At 41.6% G+C, this 18,432-nt stretch overlaps 1 protein-coding gene across 4 annotated transcripts in view; it reads right to left on the bottom strand.

Moving 5' to 3' along the window:
• Nucleotides 1-18,432, bottom strand: part of Trpc4 (transient receptor potential cation channel subfamily C member 4) — a 162,869-nt gene that overhangs the window by 37,446 nt on the left and 106,991 nt on the right. For 3 of the 4 annotated variants that reach the window (XM_051157135.1, XM_051157137.1, XM_051157136.1), the window contains exon 4: nucleotides 13,205-13,541. In XM_051157135.1, the coding sequence (XP_051013092.1) occupies nucleotides 13,205-13,541 (337 nt within the window). Of the gene's footprint in view, nucleotides 1-13,204; nucleotides 13,542-18,432 lie in introns of those variants that run through there. The other variant, XM_051157138.1, reaches the window with a different exon arrangement.

Genomic DNA, 18,432 nt, shown 5'->3' with positions numbered 1-18,432 from the left:
GATTTGGCCTGTAGAGGTACATCAGCAGTTAAGAGCACTTGGTGCTCTTTGAAGAGGATCTACCTGGTGGCTCAAAACACTCTCCCTCTGCCCCTCCCCCAATGCTTTTCTTTTCTATTTGAGGCTATAATGTAATTCCATCATTTCTCCTCTACTCAAACCTTCACATATACCCCTTTGCTCTTTCAAATTCATTACCGCTTCATTCATTATTGTTACATGAATATATGTACATGCATATACATATATATTCCTAAATGTAACCCGAGCAGACTTATAATGTTACTTGTGTGTGTTTTCAGGGCTGATTATTTGGTATTAGAGAACCAATCAGTGCATTCTTCTTCCATTCGCAGCACGCCTTAGTTGTGCGTAGCTAGGTACAGCCTCAAGTGCTTTTCCCCATCCACTTTAACATATCTATGATGTCATCCTTGCTTAACTTATTTGTCCTTATACCTATAGATAACTTTAGTCTTCACCCCTCATCAAGGGAATTTCTTTTTGCAGTGCGTGGGGCCCATTACAGAAGCCGACAACCAATCAAAATGCACAGTTGTGGAGATAAGTCCCAATGGATACAGCTACAAAGCACTCTGGCACCGGGGACACAGGTAACACTGAAGAAAAGGGGACAGAGAGATTGCAAGGTCCAAAGGATCAAGAAGTTTGCTGTGGGCGGGTGTCTCCTGGTAATGTCAGAAGCTACATCCAAAAATCTCACATATATCTTTCTCTAGTTGCAGGGGAGCCATCACCCTCTTCTGGACTCTGAAGCCACTGCAGGCACCTGGTTCACTTACACATGCAGACAAAAATGTCCTTCCACATAAAATACAAATAATAGTAAAGTCTATTAAGAGGCTTAAGTTTTTAATTTCTGTATAGCTATATATTTTTCATAGAAAATGTCACAGAATGTTCTTATAGCCATGATCTGGATTGTATTTTTTCTAAGTCAAATGACTTTAAAATTTGATGGAAACTAGTTTATCTAGGAAAACAAAATAAGCCAAAGAGTACCCTCTAGTCACGTGATCAAAGTCTCTTACTTTGGCTCTTTAGGTAACTGGTGCTTTGAAAGGTCTGCTTTCAGTCTTGCAGAAGGGATGTGTACAACAATCATGTCAATCTGTTGGGTACCATATACAGAGCAACAACATTAGTCCCATGTCCAGGATCAATATCAATTCTCCCCTCTTTTTAAATACAAGTTCTTTTTAAATATATAATTTATTTTTATATTATGCCCACTGGTGTTTTGCTTGCATGTATTCCTGTGTGAGGGTGTCAGAAGCACTGGAATTGGAGTTACAGGCAGGCATGAGCTGCCATGTTGGTGTTGGGAATTGAACTCAGGTTCTCTTGGAAGAGCAGTCAGTGTTCTTAACTGTTGACCCATCTCTCCAGCTCCTTCTCTTTCCTTTTCTAACAGAAAATATTACACTGTCTAATTCTCTGGAATATTTATATAGGCCATTATTTTATTTCCATAATCTTATTAAAATAATTAGCAACTCTTTTTAGAGCCTAATGAGAACTTTCAAATGATCTAGCACTATGAAATAGTCAAGATATAAATTCATTTATTATAACTGCATCCATCAAAATAAATGAAACTCCTGTATAATAATGATAGTCTGAAATGCCACATGTAAAAATACCAAGTTTGATAGCTGCTAAGAATACAGGAAGTTGAAAAGATTATAATTGCTTTTTACTAAACGCAAGAAAAAGTCAGATTAACTATAAATATCATAACTTGTCACATCCTCATAAGAAATGTAAGAAATGAAGAGGTGTCAAATTCATGGAAAAGCATGCCATGTTTCCAGTCTCCTACAGTGAACGAGAACAAGGGGCTAGGAAGATGGCTTAGTGGGTAAAAGTGTTTGCTTTGTGAGCTTGATGACCTAAGATCAACCCCCATACTTCATATAAATGCTGTGACGTGGTAGAATGCATCTGTAAACCCACAGACCCATGGCAAGACGAGAGTCGGAGATCTGCTTCCTCAGTAGCTCACAGGCCAGCTCATCTGGAGCATGATGCCCCATGGCAATAAAAAATGAGAGAGAACCCGCCACAAAAAGAAGGTGGAAGGCAGGAACTGCCATGCTCTGTGCTTTCCTCCAGGTCTCCAATCCACACCCAAGCCTGTAAGTCATACACCCATACTGGAAGTGCAAGGGTTCTTGGTGTGGAAAAGGCACAGGCTGGTCCAGGCACCTCTCACATAAGGAGCAAAATGCTTACTTAAGAGGAGGAAGAGGCAAGACATAGTCCTGGGCCTCAGGTTTATAAGGATACCGAGTGTAGTGGATTCTATGGCTGGGAGGGGAGCAGAAGACTGTCCCATTTACATCGGAAAAGTCTGACTGCTAGAGTGAAGGGCAGCATCACGGATCTCAATCCCTAGAGATCATACAGAGGCCACCTTGTGACTCTGGATTGGAACAACAGGGCCCTTCTGCCCTCAGTGTCATCACTTACATCCTGACCCAACTACACTCTAGACTTTCTTCATAAACAGATCCCTTGAGCTTCCCTGTAAGGGTAGCTGACACCTTCGAAGAAAAGACAAACACAGAACTGAATAAAATATGATTCATGTACTGAATTTCAGAGCTGGTGGGAAACTTAAGAATTTATTTCATAGAATAAGGAAGACCACTTTGTACACATGACAACACTCTCCTCTTGACACTAAAGGTATTTTTTTTTTCCCCTGATACCCCAGGTACGTTTTGATTTCCAACTTAGACAGAAATCCACGGCACAAAGAGGCAGTGCAGTGTGACTACTGCTGGGCTACTAGTTAATGGAGACACTAAGGTTCAGTCTCAGACTCCAACTGCAGTGGCCAGGAAAACAATTTCTAACTGGGAGTTCCTTCCACACCCATTACTTAATTCTGTTTTATGTAAACTTTTGCCAATCCCCAGATACCAGAAGATACGCATATGAAACCATTGATTGGCCAGTTGTGTTTTCAGTTAGAACAAGTTTTCAGCAGAATACAGAGGAATGAGAACTGCCATGCCAGTCAGATGAGGGTTGTGCCATGCAGTTCTGAAAGAATCAGCTTTATAGCTAGAGCCAACCCATCACTTGTCACAACTCAAGTAAAGGTTGGGATTTTATGACCTTCAGTTAGAAAAATTGTACCACAACTGCAAAGGATTTCTAAGCATTGTACTTTACTACTAATGCTACTGTAATGTTTGATTATTAAAATAGCTGGCATGAGGTTAAGATCTGTCATTGGCAAGTAGACACAGACTTCATCTGGCCTGCCCCAGAGAGTATACATCAGATCTCTGATAGGCAAAGTATGAAAACATAGCTTCCAGGCAAGTGTGAAGAATTCTCTGGCACCTGTGTTGCTCTAAAATTGATGGAGACAGACATTCTACCCTAGAGTCTAGAATGCCTTTCAGTGCACGTTCAAAAGAAGGAATTCTGGCAAGGTATGGAACCGCAGTCTAGGTATCCGCCCATAGAGGAGCACTAACCAGTCCATCCTCTCTTTACACATCTGTGATGCAGTCAATTGAACTTGCATGTGTTATCAAATGTAACAAATCTGAAAGTACCTGCAAAGCAATCAGAATGTTGCTGTTGGAGAGCAGAGAAGGCCCCTGGACAAGCTCTGAGAGAAACAGCTGTAAACTCACTACATGGTAATATTTTAGCTTAAGTGTTCTTTAAAAGGTGGGTCTAAGGAAGTAAAACTTCACCTGGAAGTTAGCACTGGGTGTTACCCACAGTTTCATAAGGCAAACAATCCCAAAGCCAGTCAGTCTTCTGTGGAGTCCATAGAGAGAGATTTCACATGACCTTTCTGACCACACAGCATCTTAACTTCACTTCTGACACAAAACAGAGGGGAAATAAAGATCCAGATAAAACTATTAACTAATGACACCACTCTTCAAGAATTCACATCAATATTCTAATTTAATTTTAGTTGTAGATAACATTACCAACTGGTACTTGTTGATTAATGAGTTGGGATTTAAAATAATATTTATTTTTAAAAGATTTATTCATTCTTTAATTTGTATGAATGTTTTAACTGTGTGTGTGTGTGTGTGTGAGAGAGAGAGAGAGAGAGAGAGAGAGAGAGAGAGAGAGAGAGAGAGAGAGAGAGAGAGAGAGAGAGAGAGCGCACTGTGTGTATGCCATGCCCACAGAGGCCAGAAGAAGGAATTGGATCCCTTGCAACTGGAGTTACAGGTGATTATGAGCTACCATGTAGATGCTGGGAAATGAACCTGGGTCCTCTCTAAGAGCAGCCAGGGCTCTTAACTACTGAGGCATCTTTCCAGCCCTAGAATCCTTTTTATTTTTCAAACCCCAGGTTAGGGCGTCATTCACAATGTTCTCCTCGTCACATACCTGCTTGACGGCTGTTGATTTTTAGTCTGCTGTAATCATGTTAGTGAAATGCCGAGTCTTATCTCTTCTGGCAACAGCCTCCGCATTTTTGAACAAACAAGCCATTAGAAAGATGAGAGGGTGCTAGTACAAACAGAGATGCACCCAGAGAGCTGACTATTCGTGGAAGCTGAAAACGGGAGAGAACAAAGCTTCGGGGAACTTCTGTCACAATGTGTTTGTCCTGTTCCCACAATGGAACATTTCAATCTCTCCCTCTCTCCCTCTCCCTGTTTATAAACAGATGACATAACTTCTCAGAGCTGGGGTAGAAGCCTTACTACAGGCCTTAAAGTGTATGGGCTCAGGACAGAAAGAGCACCAGGGAAAGGAGTCTAAGAGGTTCCTTTTAAAAATGCTCTGGGGATCTGAATGTTTGCTCTTCGTTTGTTTGTTTTTACCTCTCAGCAGCACCCGAGTACTTTATCCTGAACATGGCTGTGAGGGTACAAGTAAGTAGGTGGTCTCTGAATTCATCCTCATCAGTCCAGATTTCAAGCTTTGGGGTATAACTGTGTCACCAGGAGGGGTCATTGGCCTTGCCTTCTCTTGCTGTGGCCATATACACAGATAGTAATTGACAGCCCTGTAGTGAGAATTGTTGGTTTCTTTAAAAACATGGAAATGTTATGGGAATGTGTTTTTGTTTTAATCTCAGGTGTGCAACACGGGGCTGCTTCAGATTGACCACAGCAGCTGACTATGATTTGTCAGGGGCATGATTTTGCCAGCTGAGGAATAGTTTATTTTGGAATCCTGAGGATTCTTGATAAATGCGAGAGCCCATAGAGGGGCTGCAGCTGCCGATGCTGCCACCCGTTTGCTCCTGCGGCTGTTTCTGCTTGAGGTTTGCTCTTGTTGCTGGTTGCTCTTTGTTGCTGTTTGCTGGATGGCTGGTTTCCGGTTGGAGACATCCTGACTACAAAGATCAAACTCGCCCTTAGGAACATGATGCCCCTAATCTGCAGGAAGTAGTTTCACAATATTGACATTTCCTCTCCCATTTGACCTTCTTTCTCTTCTACCTAGTGTTCGGGATGGGTTGGAAGGGATAGGAGTTGCATAGGGAGTTAATAAAGAGAACCCAAAAGCCTGGCTATATAGCCTAAAACAAAAAGAATGAGACATATTTTCACCCGCAAGGGTTGTTGCTCAAGGCCCAAAGCTGCTGGCTCTGACCTTTGCAACCCCTTTACTGAAGGCAGAGTTCCATGGTGAGATACCAAATCATAAAAGATAAAAAGAACACAAAGACTTCCTCGCTGCTGGAATTTTCCTTTGCTTTTCAAATCAGGGAATAGAAATGTGTCTCTGGGCTCAGAAGCCTGTCTCTGACAAAAATGACTGCAGTACTAGAAGTTATTTTACTTAATGGAGAGTGACATAATACCAGACCCTTAAGAGATACTAAGTTAAGGGCAGCTCCTCGGGTCTCAGAACATATTTAAAATCTCAGTGGAGTAGAGGATAAGAGCCTACAAAATTCACTTTCTGAAGGCAGCTTGCAGGAAATTAGAGACAATCACCTTTTGGTAGATTACTAAAAGATCTGAAGATACTTTCTGCTATCCTACACCTGGCCCCTCCAGTGCCATCATCCACAAAGAGAAAGCACTTGGGGGGTGGGGGGGAGGCAAGAAAGCTACACTGTCCTGACAGTGCAGTTATTGCTCTATGAAGGAGTAAATATCAGACAGACATGAGAGTGATTACCCTTCAATACTTCCTTAATTCAAGTGAGGAGATGCCAAGAAAACTCTCATGGCCCAAGGAGTACAGCAAGGATAAGTTAGTCTTCCACACTCCTCCACTGACGTATCTTCACAACAGCTAACTGGTGTAGCTCACCTTTGGTCTAGTTCATCACCGAAAAGGGGAAGTGAGGCAGTTTGCCAGTGGGGTAGTTGGTGGCAGCCTGAACTCTTGCTGTTCTATGTGTCTTGGTTTGCAGCACTCTTGTTAAGTCTGTGCACGGTGCAGGAAAAGGCCATGTGTATGCCTCTCCTTGCCAAACTAAAGAGAGACTTGTAAGGACCATAGATGACCACACAGACTAACTGCAGTGTACAGTGGCTGAGGGACTGCTGAGAAGCCTGTAACATGCAGATGCAGCAGGGCCCTCTAGGGAGCACAGCACATCCCTGGAAGATCGTCACGTTCATGCCTGAAACAGGCACTCAGTGATGCCCAGAGAACAGGTCACTGGGGAAGGGGAGTGGCCTGGGTGCCCTAGGTGACTGAAGACTTAACTTCTGCTTCCGTCTGTTTTCCCTAAAGTAGCGGGGATGGAGAAAGAAGATGTCTGTGTGCCCTGAGCCTGGAATTGAAGTATGTGCCATATGTAGTTGAGCACACCCGAGTCCTTCAGGACACGGCCCATCTGTCACTGAAAGCAGAAAATCTTTAAAGTGGTTATAAGTTTAAAGTTTTAAAAGTAGACCAGTCCTTTGCTGGTTGGATTTAAGGCCCACTCCTGAGGAGGAAATACAAAGCTGTATTGTAAACCTGGACGAGAACCCAGCCTGGGGAGCTCCCAGGCCCTGAGGGTGGATCTGCTACTGTCATTCTGATAAATGGACAGAATGTCAGCTGAGCTCCGAATTCCTATCTTTGTCCCCACACATTGGTTCAGCTCTCAGACCTTCTCAGAGAAGCACCTTCGCACAGAAACTCACACCTAGTCTAAGTACAGAGAATGCCAGTGGCATCATTATCCACAAACGGGGCAGCTATGGGACACTCCTCTTCTAAAGCGCAAGTACCAAAACGGAAGCGAGGAGGAAAGACTAACCAGAGAAAGCAGTGTCTTCTGTGACATGACAGGACTTCTCTAACTCACAAACCACAGCAACTGTGGGTGTCAGCATGAGATGGCGACAAGAAGATGAGATGACACCCATCATCACAATCCTGGCATGGAGGAGGAACAAGCCAGAGCCCTTGTCCCCTAACTAGGGAGCTATGAATATTGTTGGTTGTTAGAGGAGGGAGAGTCGATTTTTATAAACGGTGTGGCTCCTGGTAGGTTGACCACGCTCCAGTGGGTGGACCCGTGCCCAGGAGCACACGGCCAGCACAAAGGGGATTGATTGGTTATTTCAAAAAGAGTATACAGAGTTGTGGGTTGAGAGGTGGAGATGGACCTGGGGGGAGATGGAGGTGAATCTGAGAGGAGTAGGGAGAATATGATGAAAACGCACTATATGAACTTCTCAAAGATTTAGTAAAATGATACAATAAAATAAGCCGATCTGACATTTCAATAGCGCAAGGTTTCAGGAAATCAATATCTAAGAGTGGTCTCATTCAAAAATAGAAAGAGGCTCTCTCATTTATGGGGGGATGAGTAGTATGTCTGGAAAAAGTAAAACTACTTACTTTGCATCTAGATTCTGGGGAGTACAGTTTCTCATAACTGTCACATGAGATCTGTACGCATTTTTCCCATAATTGTTTCTCAGTCTTAAGTGTGTTTAAGTACCTCTGCAATTTCTGAATCAACTAAGCAAGATGACAGCTCAAAAATCTCAATTTACTCAAGATAATTCACAGTGGTTCTGTCTGTAGTCACCAGACCATCAAGAATGGCTGATGTCATGCAAATGGGAATTATTATTCTGCATTTTGTAGACATTTGAAAACCCTCAAGTCTCTGTGGTTTTGACCACTCTTCTAGCATTAGAGACAAAAAATGTAGGAAAACAAAATTAAGGAAGCCCATGTTTTCAGTGTAATGATAAGGGGTGCCGCCTCAGTTGTAGATGAAAGTTAGAATGTAGAACTTAGTTCTGATAGTTATGTCTAAATATAATTATTTAATAACCAGTTGGGAAGTTTGAGTGCTGTACTAGCATTTTCATAGGATCTTCTTTCATTTCAACATGTCCATGAAACTATTTAAGTTGATGGGGAAACAACAAATGGCTCTTTGCTCCCGCTGCCCTGTCAATGACTGCTAGACGCTTCACAACATCTGTTGTTAAAATGTGTGAGTCTTCACTATGAAGATTACCACCTTCCACTTAAGATAAATTCTTAATATTCTAAAAAAATGGACTAAAACACTTCTACACATGCATATCTCCTAATAAAGGTTTAAATATTTATATTTTCAGAATCAAAGGAACTTAACTTAATGTCCCAGAAACTGATTCTTCAAAACTAGAAAGGAAACATGAACATATACAAGTTCTCTCTCCCCCTTTTCTTCCTCCTCTCCTTGCTTTTATTTTCTTTTTTCCCTTTCATCTCTCCTTCCTTCCGCTCCTTTTCCTTCCATCTTTCCTCCTTCTCTCCTTTTCTTCCTCTAAGACATTGCTTATTGTAGCACAAGAGAGCAACACAGACCATGTTCTAGACCAGTGGGAACAGCGAGGGAGAAGGCAGCTGCAGTGCTGTGGTGCAGTTGTTACAAAGAATTTAGCATTTAAAACACTACATTTGATATTGTCATAACCACTGTGTCTTGGAATGTGCTGGAATTGTGCTACACCTCTAATGAATCCTATACACTGCTCAGTCTCATTGCGCCTGTGTAAAGGTATAAGGTGGCGGGGAAATGGTGCACATGTGTGCAGTGTTGGTGTTCTAGAAACATCCTGCTTTCCGTAATCCTGTGTCTCCCAATTCCTGGTACGGATACTCACAGCGACTCAAGATTCCTTCCTTGGAGGCTCTGGGATTTGTTGTACTAATGTGCACCTGCTGGCCTCTTGATTGTGGACAAGGAATCCAGCTTCTCAAAGCCTGTCTCCTCTCTGGAAAGTGAGCCATTTCCACTCCCTTTGTTCCACATAGCTAGATGGTGCAGAGTTGCGGTGATATCCACAGAATGTGCATTCAAATTGCACAGCCTTTTTAGCATCAATGTCACTGTGCAACTATAGCTATTATTGTAATTTCGAATTAAAGAAAACCAATTCAAGCTCCATCCAACTCTTTGACCTTTTTATGTTTTGGGGTTTAGCTTGCTTTTCCATATAAGTCCCCTTCCCACCTATGCCAGGTGCCAACATTCTCAGAAGGCCTGTCGGTTGAAGTCTTTGGGTGTTAAAGTTGACATGTGCTGCTGCAACCTGATCGAGGTCATTTTTTCCTCAGTAAAGAATTGAGTTACTGTGAATCAGTAGGTGAACTGACAACAATGTAAAGATTTCTAAATATTGTATCTCCTGATAGCTTTTAAATCACTCCACCAGTGCATACAGATAAACAGGAATGTAAGAAAAAAATTGTCTTGTTCAGTAATGGCTGTCTGTTGTTTGTTTGTTTGTTTGTTTTGATATTACAATAGTCCTTTAAAATATCAGGTGGTTGTTCTGCCACTGTGTTTGGATGTGTACGTGACTGTGATAGCAGCTCATCTGTTGAGGTTGTTTGAGGACTGCGCCAAGGGGGAGGAGTGGAAGAAAGCTACAGGCTGGTTCCTTATAATTGTAACACCACTTGGAGTTGACCGAGTGGCTCAGGGTTTTAGAGGTAAGGCAGAAATTGAGAAGATTCATTGGAGCCCTATGATCATAGTGACTACGTGAAAAAAAAAAAGGGGGTCATGGAGGTGTGACTCAGAGATAGAACATATACTTAGTATGCAGGATACCACACCCCAGGTTCTCTCCTTAGCAGAAAATTGTCACAAGAATAGAAATTATGTATATATATGTATATGTGTATGTGTATATATGGATATATATATAATGGTCACAAGATGACTGCTGGTTCCTATAAGTGTCAAAGTGAGAATAAGGTCAACATTATTAACTCCATCTCACCTATTTGGCAGACTTAGTTGAAATTTTTTAGACTTCTTAATATCAGCAATTTAAGCTACAAAATGCACAGTAAATGATGACAATGAGAAACCAATGTTGCTAAAGAAGCCTGCGCGGATGAGCTGGGCAACGTGGATATTATGAGCACGCCTTGCTTTGTGGCTAGCAACTCAACAGGCTCTATTTTTAACAGAGCTGGAATTCTGTTCTCTGCTCCGTCGTCTGCTCACTTCACCCTTCCCGTCATGCTCACAGTGCATAGATTTGCATGCTGTTTGACTGCGGCATATTCTTAGGCATGACTTAACGCCAATCACTTCAGCAGCAAGTCTTCCTCCTCGTGGGAGCAAAGCATTATTTAATATACGACAACCATTACCAAAGTACTACTTTTATGAAAAAGATTTTTTATCAAATTTGCAAGATTTTTGCTAAGTTATATATGCATATGTCTATGCACATGTATGTATGTGTGTGTGCATGTTTACTTTTGTGCAGTATAAAAAGCCATGGCATATTTTTACCTGTATTATTTAGTTATAATGTATCCTGAGGAAAAATTCAAACTGGCTTTTGGGAAAGGCTGGAAACTAGTATCCCAAAGAAGTTCTTCCTTTTTAAAAAAAAAATTTAAGTACATTAAGTGTTTGCCTGCACAAGTATGTGTGGACCAAAGCATATATAATTTCCTACAGATGCTAGAATAGGGAGTTGGTCCCCTGGACTGGAGTTACAGATGGTTGTGAGAGAACATGTTGGTGCCGGGAAGGGAACCCTGGTCCAAGCCATTCTACTTTATTGTTATAAAGCCAGAACGTTACTGTTCATAAACTAGGAAGTGTTTGGTTAAGGAACTGAATCTAGTGATGTCTTACTTCATCAGCTATCAGCCCTGGGCAAGAAGACATAGATGGTGTTCTGATGAAGCCATCAAAGCAGTCCATACCCTTCTATCTAGGTCATGTGTTGCAGGAAGGCCTAAGCACTCCTACCTCAGTGCCCTTTTCTGCTCCTTTGTGAGAACAGCAATTCTCTCTCCCTAATGAGGGCAGCTGAACATATTCAACGGAATCCAAGGCCATCCCATGAAAATCCTTTCCCTTTACCGATGAAGGTTCTGAAAGCCCTGAGGGTTTGAGACTGCTTATATTTCAGTCCACAGTGTCTCCGGAGCATCCCAGCTCACAGCCCTGATAACCCTGGGTCCTCTAAAGCGAGGCTCTTTGAGAGACCTACTGCTGCATACAGACCACTTATCACATGCCTTTCTCTGAACTGAGATAGTCATTTGCATACATATTTTTAATTTTAGGAAGTATCTTCTCACTCTAAAAGCTTTCAGGTCAATTTGCTCCCTGTAGTCATATTATCCTGAAAAAGTTGCCTCATGAACCACTGAGCTGTGTCTCTGACGTCACTTCTGTCTCCCTTTCAAAGTATATTCGGCTACAGATTTAGCACATAGCATAGGCATAGCAAAGGCAGTTTTAACTACAAATGTTATTCAATGTTAGATGTTTTTATTTTTTATAATATTTAGTTTTTTAAAAAAAAATTCTGTCCATTAATTTGTCACCCATTCCCTGCAGTGAAATGGAGCCCTATCAGGCTGGGCGCCTCTAGGTTGCTGTGTATTAATCATACCCTGGCACTCTTTGAAGATAGTGTCTTCTTACTGGTTGAACAAAGACTAGAAATGCTGTATTTGCTTACAACATGCTGCACTCTTAACAGAGTTGTGCATGCCATTTGGATAGGATGTCAGGATCTTCAGGCACCCAGTGTGAGTTACGAATATGTAGCCTCTCAAGTGCTTTGGTAAGAGTCTAGAGATATATGAGAGATAATCCAGGGGGCAGGGATGGTTTCACCTTACTGTCAACTTCAGGCGTAAACTCTCCCTTTGGTTTAAATAGAGCAGAGATTGTATTCACATCAGATCAGTTAGGGCTGACTCAAGGGTCCGCTTGGGGTGCTATTCATAAGGAGTAGTAATATGTAAAACACCAATCACGTCACTATTCTTTTTCTAGCTACCACTTAAGACTAATCGTAAGCATTAGGAGGGAAGGTGGGCCGCCTTCTTTCTCCCTGCCTGATCCTCGCCATTAGTCTCCTTGCAGTTTTGAATATAACCCAAGCATATCTCCAGAGACTGTGAATCATGAAATGTGTCACTTTCTAACGAGCTGGGTCTGAGACCAAGGGGATTTCAAGTGAAACTGGAAAAAAAAAAAAAATGTGATTTCTCAGCAAACCACAGCAGGATACAGAAAAGGATAATTAAAATGCAAATTCTAAGCATGGCTGCAGTAATGGAAAGGAAGGAAAACACAGTTTTGTACCCTGATTGTAGCAGTTCTAAAATAATTATTTATCTCTGGTAACATGATGGCTGAAAATTGTTCTTTGTTTAATATCCTATTTTCCCTAACTATAAAATTTTCTAAGAAAGCAAGTAGATAAAGTTAGTGTGTGTGTGTGTGTGTGTGTGTGTGTGTGTGTGTGTGTGTGTAAAATCTTTAGAGAGAGACACAGATACTTTTCTAGTGGAAGGCATATAAGAAAACTGGGGCTGCGGGTATAGCTTGGTCAGTGGCAGACAGACCTCCCGCTTAGCATTGTAAAGGCCCTGGGATCAGATGCCAGCACAGGAGAAAAATAAGGAATTATGTATGGCCAACGAGACACATCAGAAATATTCATAAGACAAACAAGGCACAAACGCTGAGTCATTTGTAGGACACAAAGTCATCAGCACCTGCAATCCTGTCACCTAAGATTACCTTTCCAAGGCTGTGTTTGGGAGCAAGCACACCACAGTGGTCAAAACATTTGTATGGCTTAGGGGCTAAGCCCTTAGAACTACCATGGGCACAGCCTATGTGCAGTCTCTCCCTCTGCCCCAAACATTAGCGAACAGTCTTTCTAAGCAACAAAATTCCACGGCAGAAACACGTTTGTTATTATATTTTCTATAGTAACACATTTACCCAGGACCCACGGTAATATCATCCATTCCACGATGGTTGGTGGTGGACCTTGCCTGTTCAAGTCTGACCTGTCGATGTGCTGAGAGGCAAGCAGCAGCAGGAACAAAAAGGTCAAATAGGAGGCTGTGTGGCAGATAAACTTGATAAATGGCTTTCTGATGAACAGTCCAAGTGGGCTTTTAGGAGCTATCAGGTAGCACACGGAGAAGACGGGGAAAAGCAGTCCTATTATGAAACACGTCACCATCTTCACCGCCCAGTGTCTCCTCCTCCAGCCTGGGAACTCGTCGTACCAGCGGGATGCGAGTAGTTGCTGGCAGTTGGGCTGGGCAACAAACTAGGAGGAAAAAAAAGAATGAAAATTATGCCCCTGTTATATGTAATGACCTAGGTTCACTGGGAAAAAGACAATGACAACCTTCAACAGTTTTCCTAATTTCATGTTAAAATCAAATTTAAACAAACCACATATCCTTTGGTAAAGCGATATTAGAATTTAAAGACACAAGCTGTCTTTTCACATATAAAAGACTGATCAAGGGAGTACACAGAAAATAACATTTTACTCACTCAGGGAAAACCAAAGAATGGTTCAGAAACCATGGTCTAAGTAAAATTGGGGCTAGAAGCTCTTCCCTCCTGATCAGGTTTTGCGAGGCAGTAGGGACCCCTCCTTCATTTTGGCTCACAGCTTTTGAGTTTTCAGACTACCATCAGCTGGCTACCTTCTCTTGGACTGATGACAAAGTTCTACATCACAGCAGATGAGAATGAATATTCTGTCATCCACTTCGATACCCTGAGGTATCAGATGGGGAAATGTCATGGATACCCTGAGAATCCCCTTTGAACAGGAATAAGCTTGGTCTGAGCCTTAAACACAGGTGCCCCTATTCAAGCTCTAGTATTTACTTAAGATTTACCTTTTATTTTAGGTGTATGCCTACATATATGTACACTACATGCCTACATGATGTGTACAGACCTGATGTGTACAGAAACCAGAAACGGATATTGGATGCCCCTAGAGCTGGAGTTACTGATGGTTGTGAGCTGCCATGTGGGTGCTGGGACTAAATAAGATGTAACCCGTTCCCAGCACTGGAGGTTTTACTTGGTGGCATATGGTATCTAACTGGGGCACTGTCTCCCCTATTTTTTGGTGATTCCATTTATATTCCCTTTGCATATGCATATGATTTAGAAGCTTCGCATTAGTAGGTTTCACATGGCTTTTAAGAAGGCCTTTGGTTTCAGTGGTCCCTCCTCACATTCCCTCCCTTACCATGCCCTCATCCTATTCAATCCTCTTATCCTAGTTTTCCCTCTATTTCTCCATAACACTCAATTCTATTCATTCTTTTGGGGCAATCCTTCTGATCCCATTCTTAAGTACCTAACCTCTGTAGTTTTTAGATTGTAGCACATAAATCAAGAGCCAGAAGCTAACACCCACATATAAGAGAAAACATATTTGTCTTTTGGGGGGTTCATGGCTCTACATGCTATTACAGAGCATTTGCTCCTCCGTGCATGTTGCTGCCCTATTTATAATAGCCAGAAGTTAGAGAACAGCCAAGATGTTCATAAACTAAAGAATGGATAAGAGAAATGTGGTACATTTACACAATGGAATATTATTTAGCTGTCAAGAAAATGAAATCATCAAATTTACAAGAAAATGGATAGAACTAGAAAAAAAAAAAAAACTCAAACTGAGTGAGGTAACTCAGAACCCAAAAGACAAGTATTATAAGAGTTTAAAAAACAAAACTTTTAATTGTTAAAGTAGATGGTATCATCCTCTTTCTTCCCGCTCCCCTTTGTCGCCTTCCTTCCAACCTTCTCTGAGTCCTTTTCTGCCTCTTGTCAATTTGCTCAGCTTTTCCAACTCTCACTGAAGAACTCTTTCACAGAGCCGATGCTCTCTTTGACTAAACCACTGATCCATTCAGGGAGCCCCTGGCAGAACATCTGTAGCGAGGGTGCCTCCCCCATCTTCCTGAGACACCACCACCTTCTGCACCCTCCCTGCCTGGGGGAAGAAGGTTTTCACTACAGGTCTGTGCCTCAGCCTCTGGCCAAGCCGGCTCCATACATTCATAAAAGGGGCCCTGGAAAGTATTTTTAAGCTCTTGATAATTTGCATTCAATACCCTTTAAGTATTTCATAAGCCTGATCCTTTGAGTATTTATGGAGCCACTGAGTCATAGGATCCTAATCACTGGTGACACTGTGAAAATAACTGAATCTAATCTCATTTCTACAAATAAATTGTGACCCTACATGAACGCACTAAAAACAACTGCACAAAATACTAAAATCCCAAAACACTGAGAAAATAATGATGAGAAAGAATAAAGCTGAAAAGTATATTTAGAAATATTCCAGTAAACTGAATGAGCCCCCACTGCAGAGTCAGGAACTGAACCCCTAACTATAGATAACACAAACTGAGAGGAAGCAGACAGTGAAAGCGACACGATGAGTGTTTTGTCTGGATGTGAATTATTTAGCTTTTTACCCTTCCTTCGTATTTTCAGCTTTTCATTATATTTCTCTAGCTTAAAACCTCATACTCAAAATTTACACTACAGCTATATTCTCAAAAGAGCAAAATATGTGTATTGTAGAGGCAACTATCCTGTCTTGTTTGAGCGCTTCCATACAAGTTTTTGTTTTGTTGTTGTTGTTTTTCCAAAATGTGTTTTATAATGTTGACAACAGGGTTTAAGGACACAGAGTTCCCAAGAATTATGTTGTCCATAGACGAAAAACCCTTCTGTTCCCTCATCCACTTAGATCCCTTCAAAGCTGCCCATGACCTTCAACTCTGGCTGTTTCCCAGAGAGAGCTATAGTTGTGTCCACAACAGAGACAATTCCTCGAGTCTCCCTGAGCATATTCAGATCATGTTAACTGATTATATCTATTTACTTCATCAATCAAAGCTGCATTTCCTCACGCTGTTTCCTAATTTAGAGTCGGCACTGTCTATCAGACCGGTAAGTGGGGATGAGAGAGACCAGTCTCTTGGAACTAGTAAGTCCATTTCTGGGAAATCAACACGTGTTGAAGATGGAGCATGTTATGGATGACTTGATACAAGCTTCTGAAACAAAGAGGTCCAGAAAGCATCAGAGATGACACTCAATGTAAAATAATCAACAGAAATTCAAGGTACCAAGTTAAGCCTGAAATAACAGACAGGCTTTTGACAGATACAAGGTGCATGGTGAATGTACCTTGGCTTCCATTTAAGAAAGACTATACTGAAAATGTTGAGTAGAAATCCTTGGGGTAGTCTGAATTTTCTGCAGATGTAACAGAGATAGAGTGGAAAGGGCTGCTGTCACCATCTTTTAGCATCTATGTAAAAAATTTCCTCTGGAAACTCCTGAGTCCATGCCCTTGCTATTTATAGTGCTGACTGAGGCCAATGACACTGGCATTAGCTGGGAGCATGTCAATGATGCCCAGTATCAGACTCAACTTAAGCCCAGTGAGTAATTCTATGCATCGCACAACTCCTGTGGATGTTAACTGTTGGTAAACATTGGTTTAATGTATTAGATGCCTTGTGAAGCTATGTATACTTCTAATGTACAGAATAAATGTTTTAAGACTAGTTAGAATTCAATGTAAATATACAGTTTAGTGATTATAAGAATATCAAGTTTTAAATCTCTGTGAGCAAGCGAGAGAATTTTATAACCTAATTTTAATTAATATGTCATAAAAACAATAAGTAGAAAAAGATTTCTATGAGAAATATCATATCCATAATAATAGTAATAACTCAAGAATAAGAAAATAGCCATAAAATAACTAGTTTACGAATAACTAATTTGAAAATGGGGAGGCAGAGGCAGGCGGATCTTTGTTAGTTCAAGCCCAGCCTTGTCCATAAAGTGAGTCCATGACAGCCAAGACTACAAGAGAAATCCTGTCTCAAAAACAAAAACCAACAAACCACAATTGGGCAGATAAAGCCACAGTCCCCACAGCTCAGGTGGGACTCCCACACTCATGGGAGAAGCTGGACTGCCCTGAGGGATCTGGAAGGGGGTCTGAATTGTGGCCACAGCTCAATGGGACTGAACCGCCAAAGATGTGTAATCTAGACTGCTCTGCTATCTAGACTGATCCGGGCAGGACCCTGACTGCTGGCCACAGTGGTCCGGGCCTGGCCAATTCCTAAGGCCCAGCAGGGTCAGGACAGAAAATTAAACAGTGGCTCCCAACACAGCTGGTCTGAATCCCCTCAGTAGCGTGAATGGAATCAGGCAGAAGCCTACCACTGCTGACCCAGTCAGGAGCTTAAGGTGTAGAGCAAAGTCTTCTGGAGCAGAAACCAGGTCACCTGCCAGTTCCAGAGAAGAATTCCCTAATCCCGAAAGGCAAGAGCACGCGACCTATAATCACTCACCAACTACCCACTCTCAACAACCAGTGAAGGACACTAGAAGCTACCACCCAACATCAGAAATAGCGAGATGACTAAAGGACAGTGTAAGAATGCAAACAACAAAAAACCAAAACAGCTTGGCATCCCCAGACCCCAGCTATCCCAAAGAAAGCAACCCTAAGAACTCAAAACACAATAGAAATACAAGAAAATGACTTCAGATCCTTAGTAATGAATATGATAATAGAGGAAACAAATAAAATCCCTAATCAAATGCAGGAAGACATAGCCAAACAGGTGGAAGACATAAAAGAGGCCTATAGAGAGGCACTGGAAAAAATTCAGGAAAATACAACAAACAGATGAAGGAAATCAATAAAACAGTTCCAGATCTGAAGATGAAAATGAAAACAATGATAAAAGCACAGACAGAAGAAAAACAGGAACGAGAGACCTTAGAGAAGAAAGCAAGCAACATAGGGGTGAGTTTTTCTAACAGAATACAAGAAATGGAGGGACAAATCTCAGGACTATAAGATACAATTGTAGAACTCAAAGCAACCATCAAGAAAATGCTGAATCTGAAAATTCCTGACACAAAATATCCAAGAAATCAAGGACACCTTGAAAAGACGAAACCTGAGAAGAATAGGCATTGAGGAAAGAGAAGACACCCGACTCTAAGGTCCAGAAAATATCTTCAACAAAATCATAGAAGAAAATTTCCCCAATTTAAAGAATGAGATGCATATAAACAAACAAGAGGCCTAATGAATAGAATAGACCAGAAAAGCAAATCTTCCCACCACATAATAATAA

Source organism: Acomys russatus, chromosome 15 (assembly GCF_903995435.1).
Source record: "Acomys russatus chromosome 15, mAcoRus1.1, whole genome shotgun sequence".
Lineage (NCBI taxonomy): Eukaryota > Metazoa > Chordata > Mammalia > Rodentia > Muridae > Acomys > Acomys russatus.
Note: the sequence above shows the minus strand (reverse complement) of the source record. Positions and strands in the feature narration are given on the sequence as shown.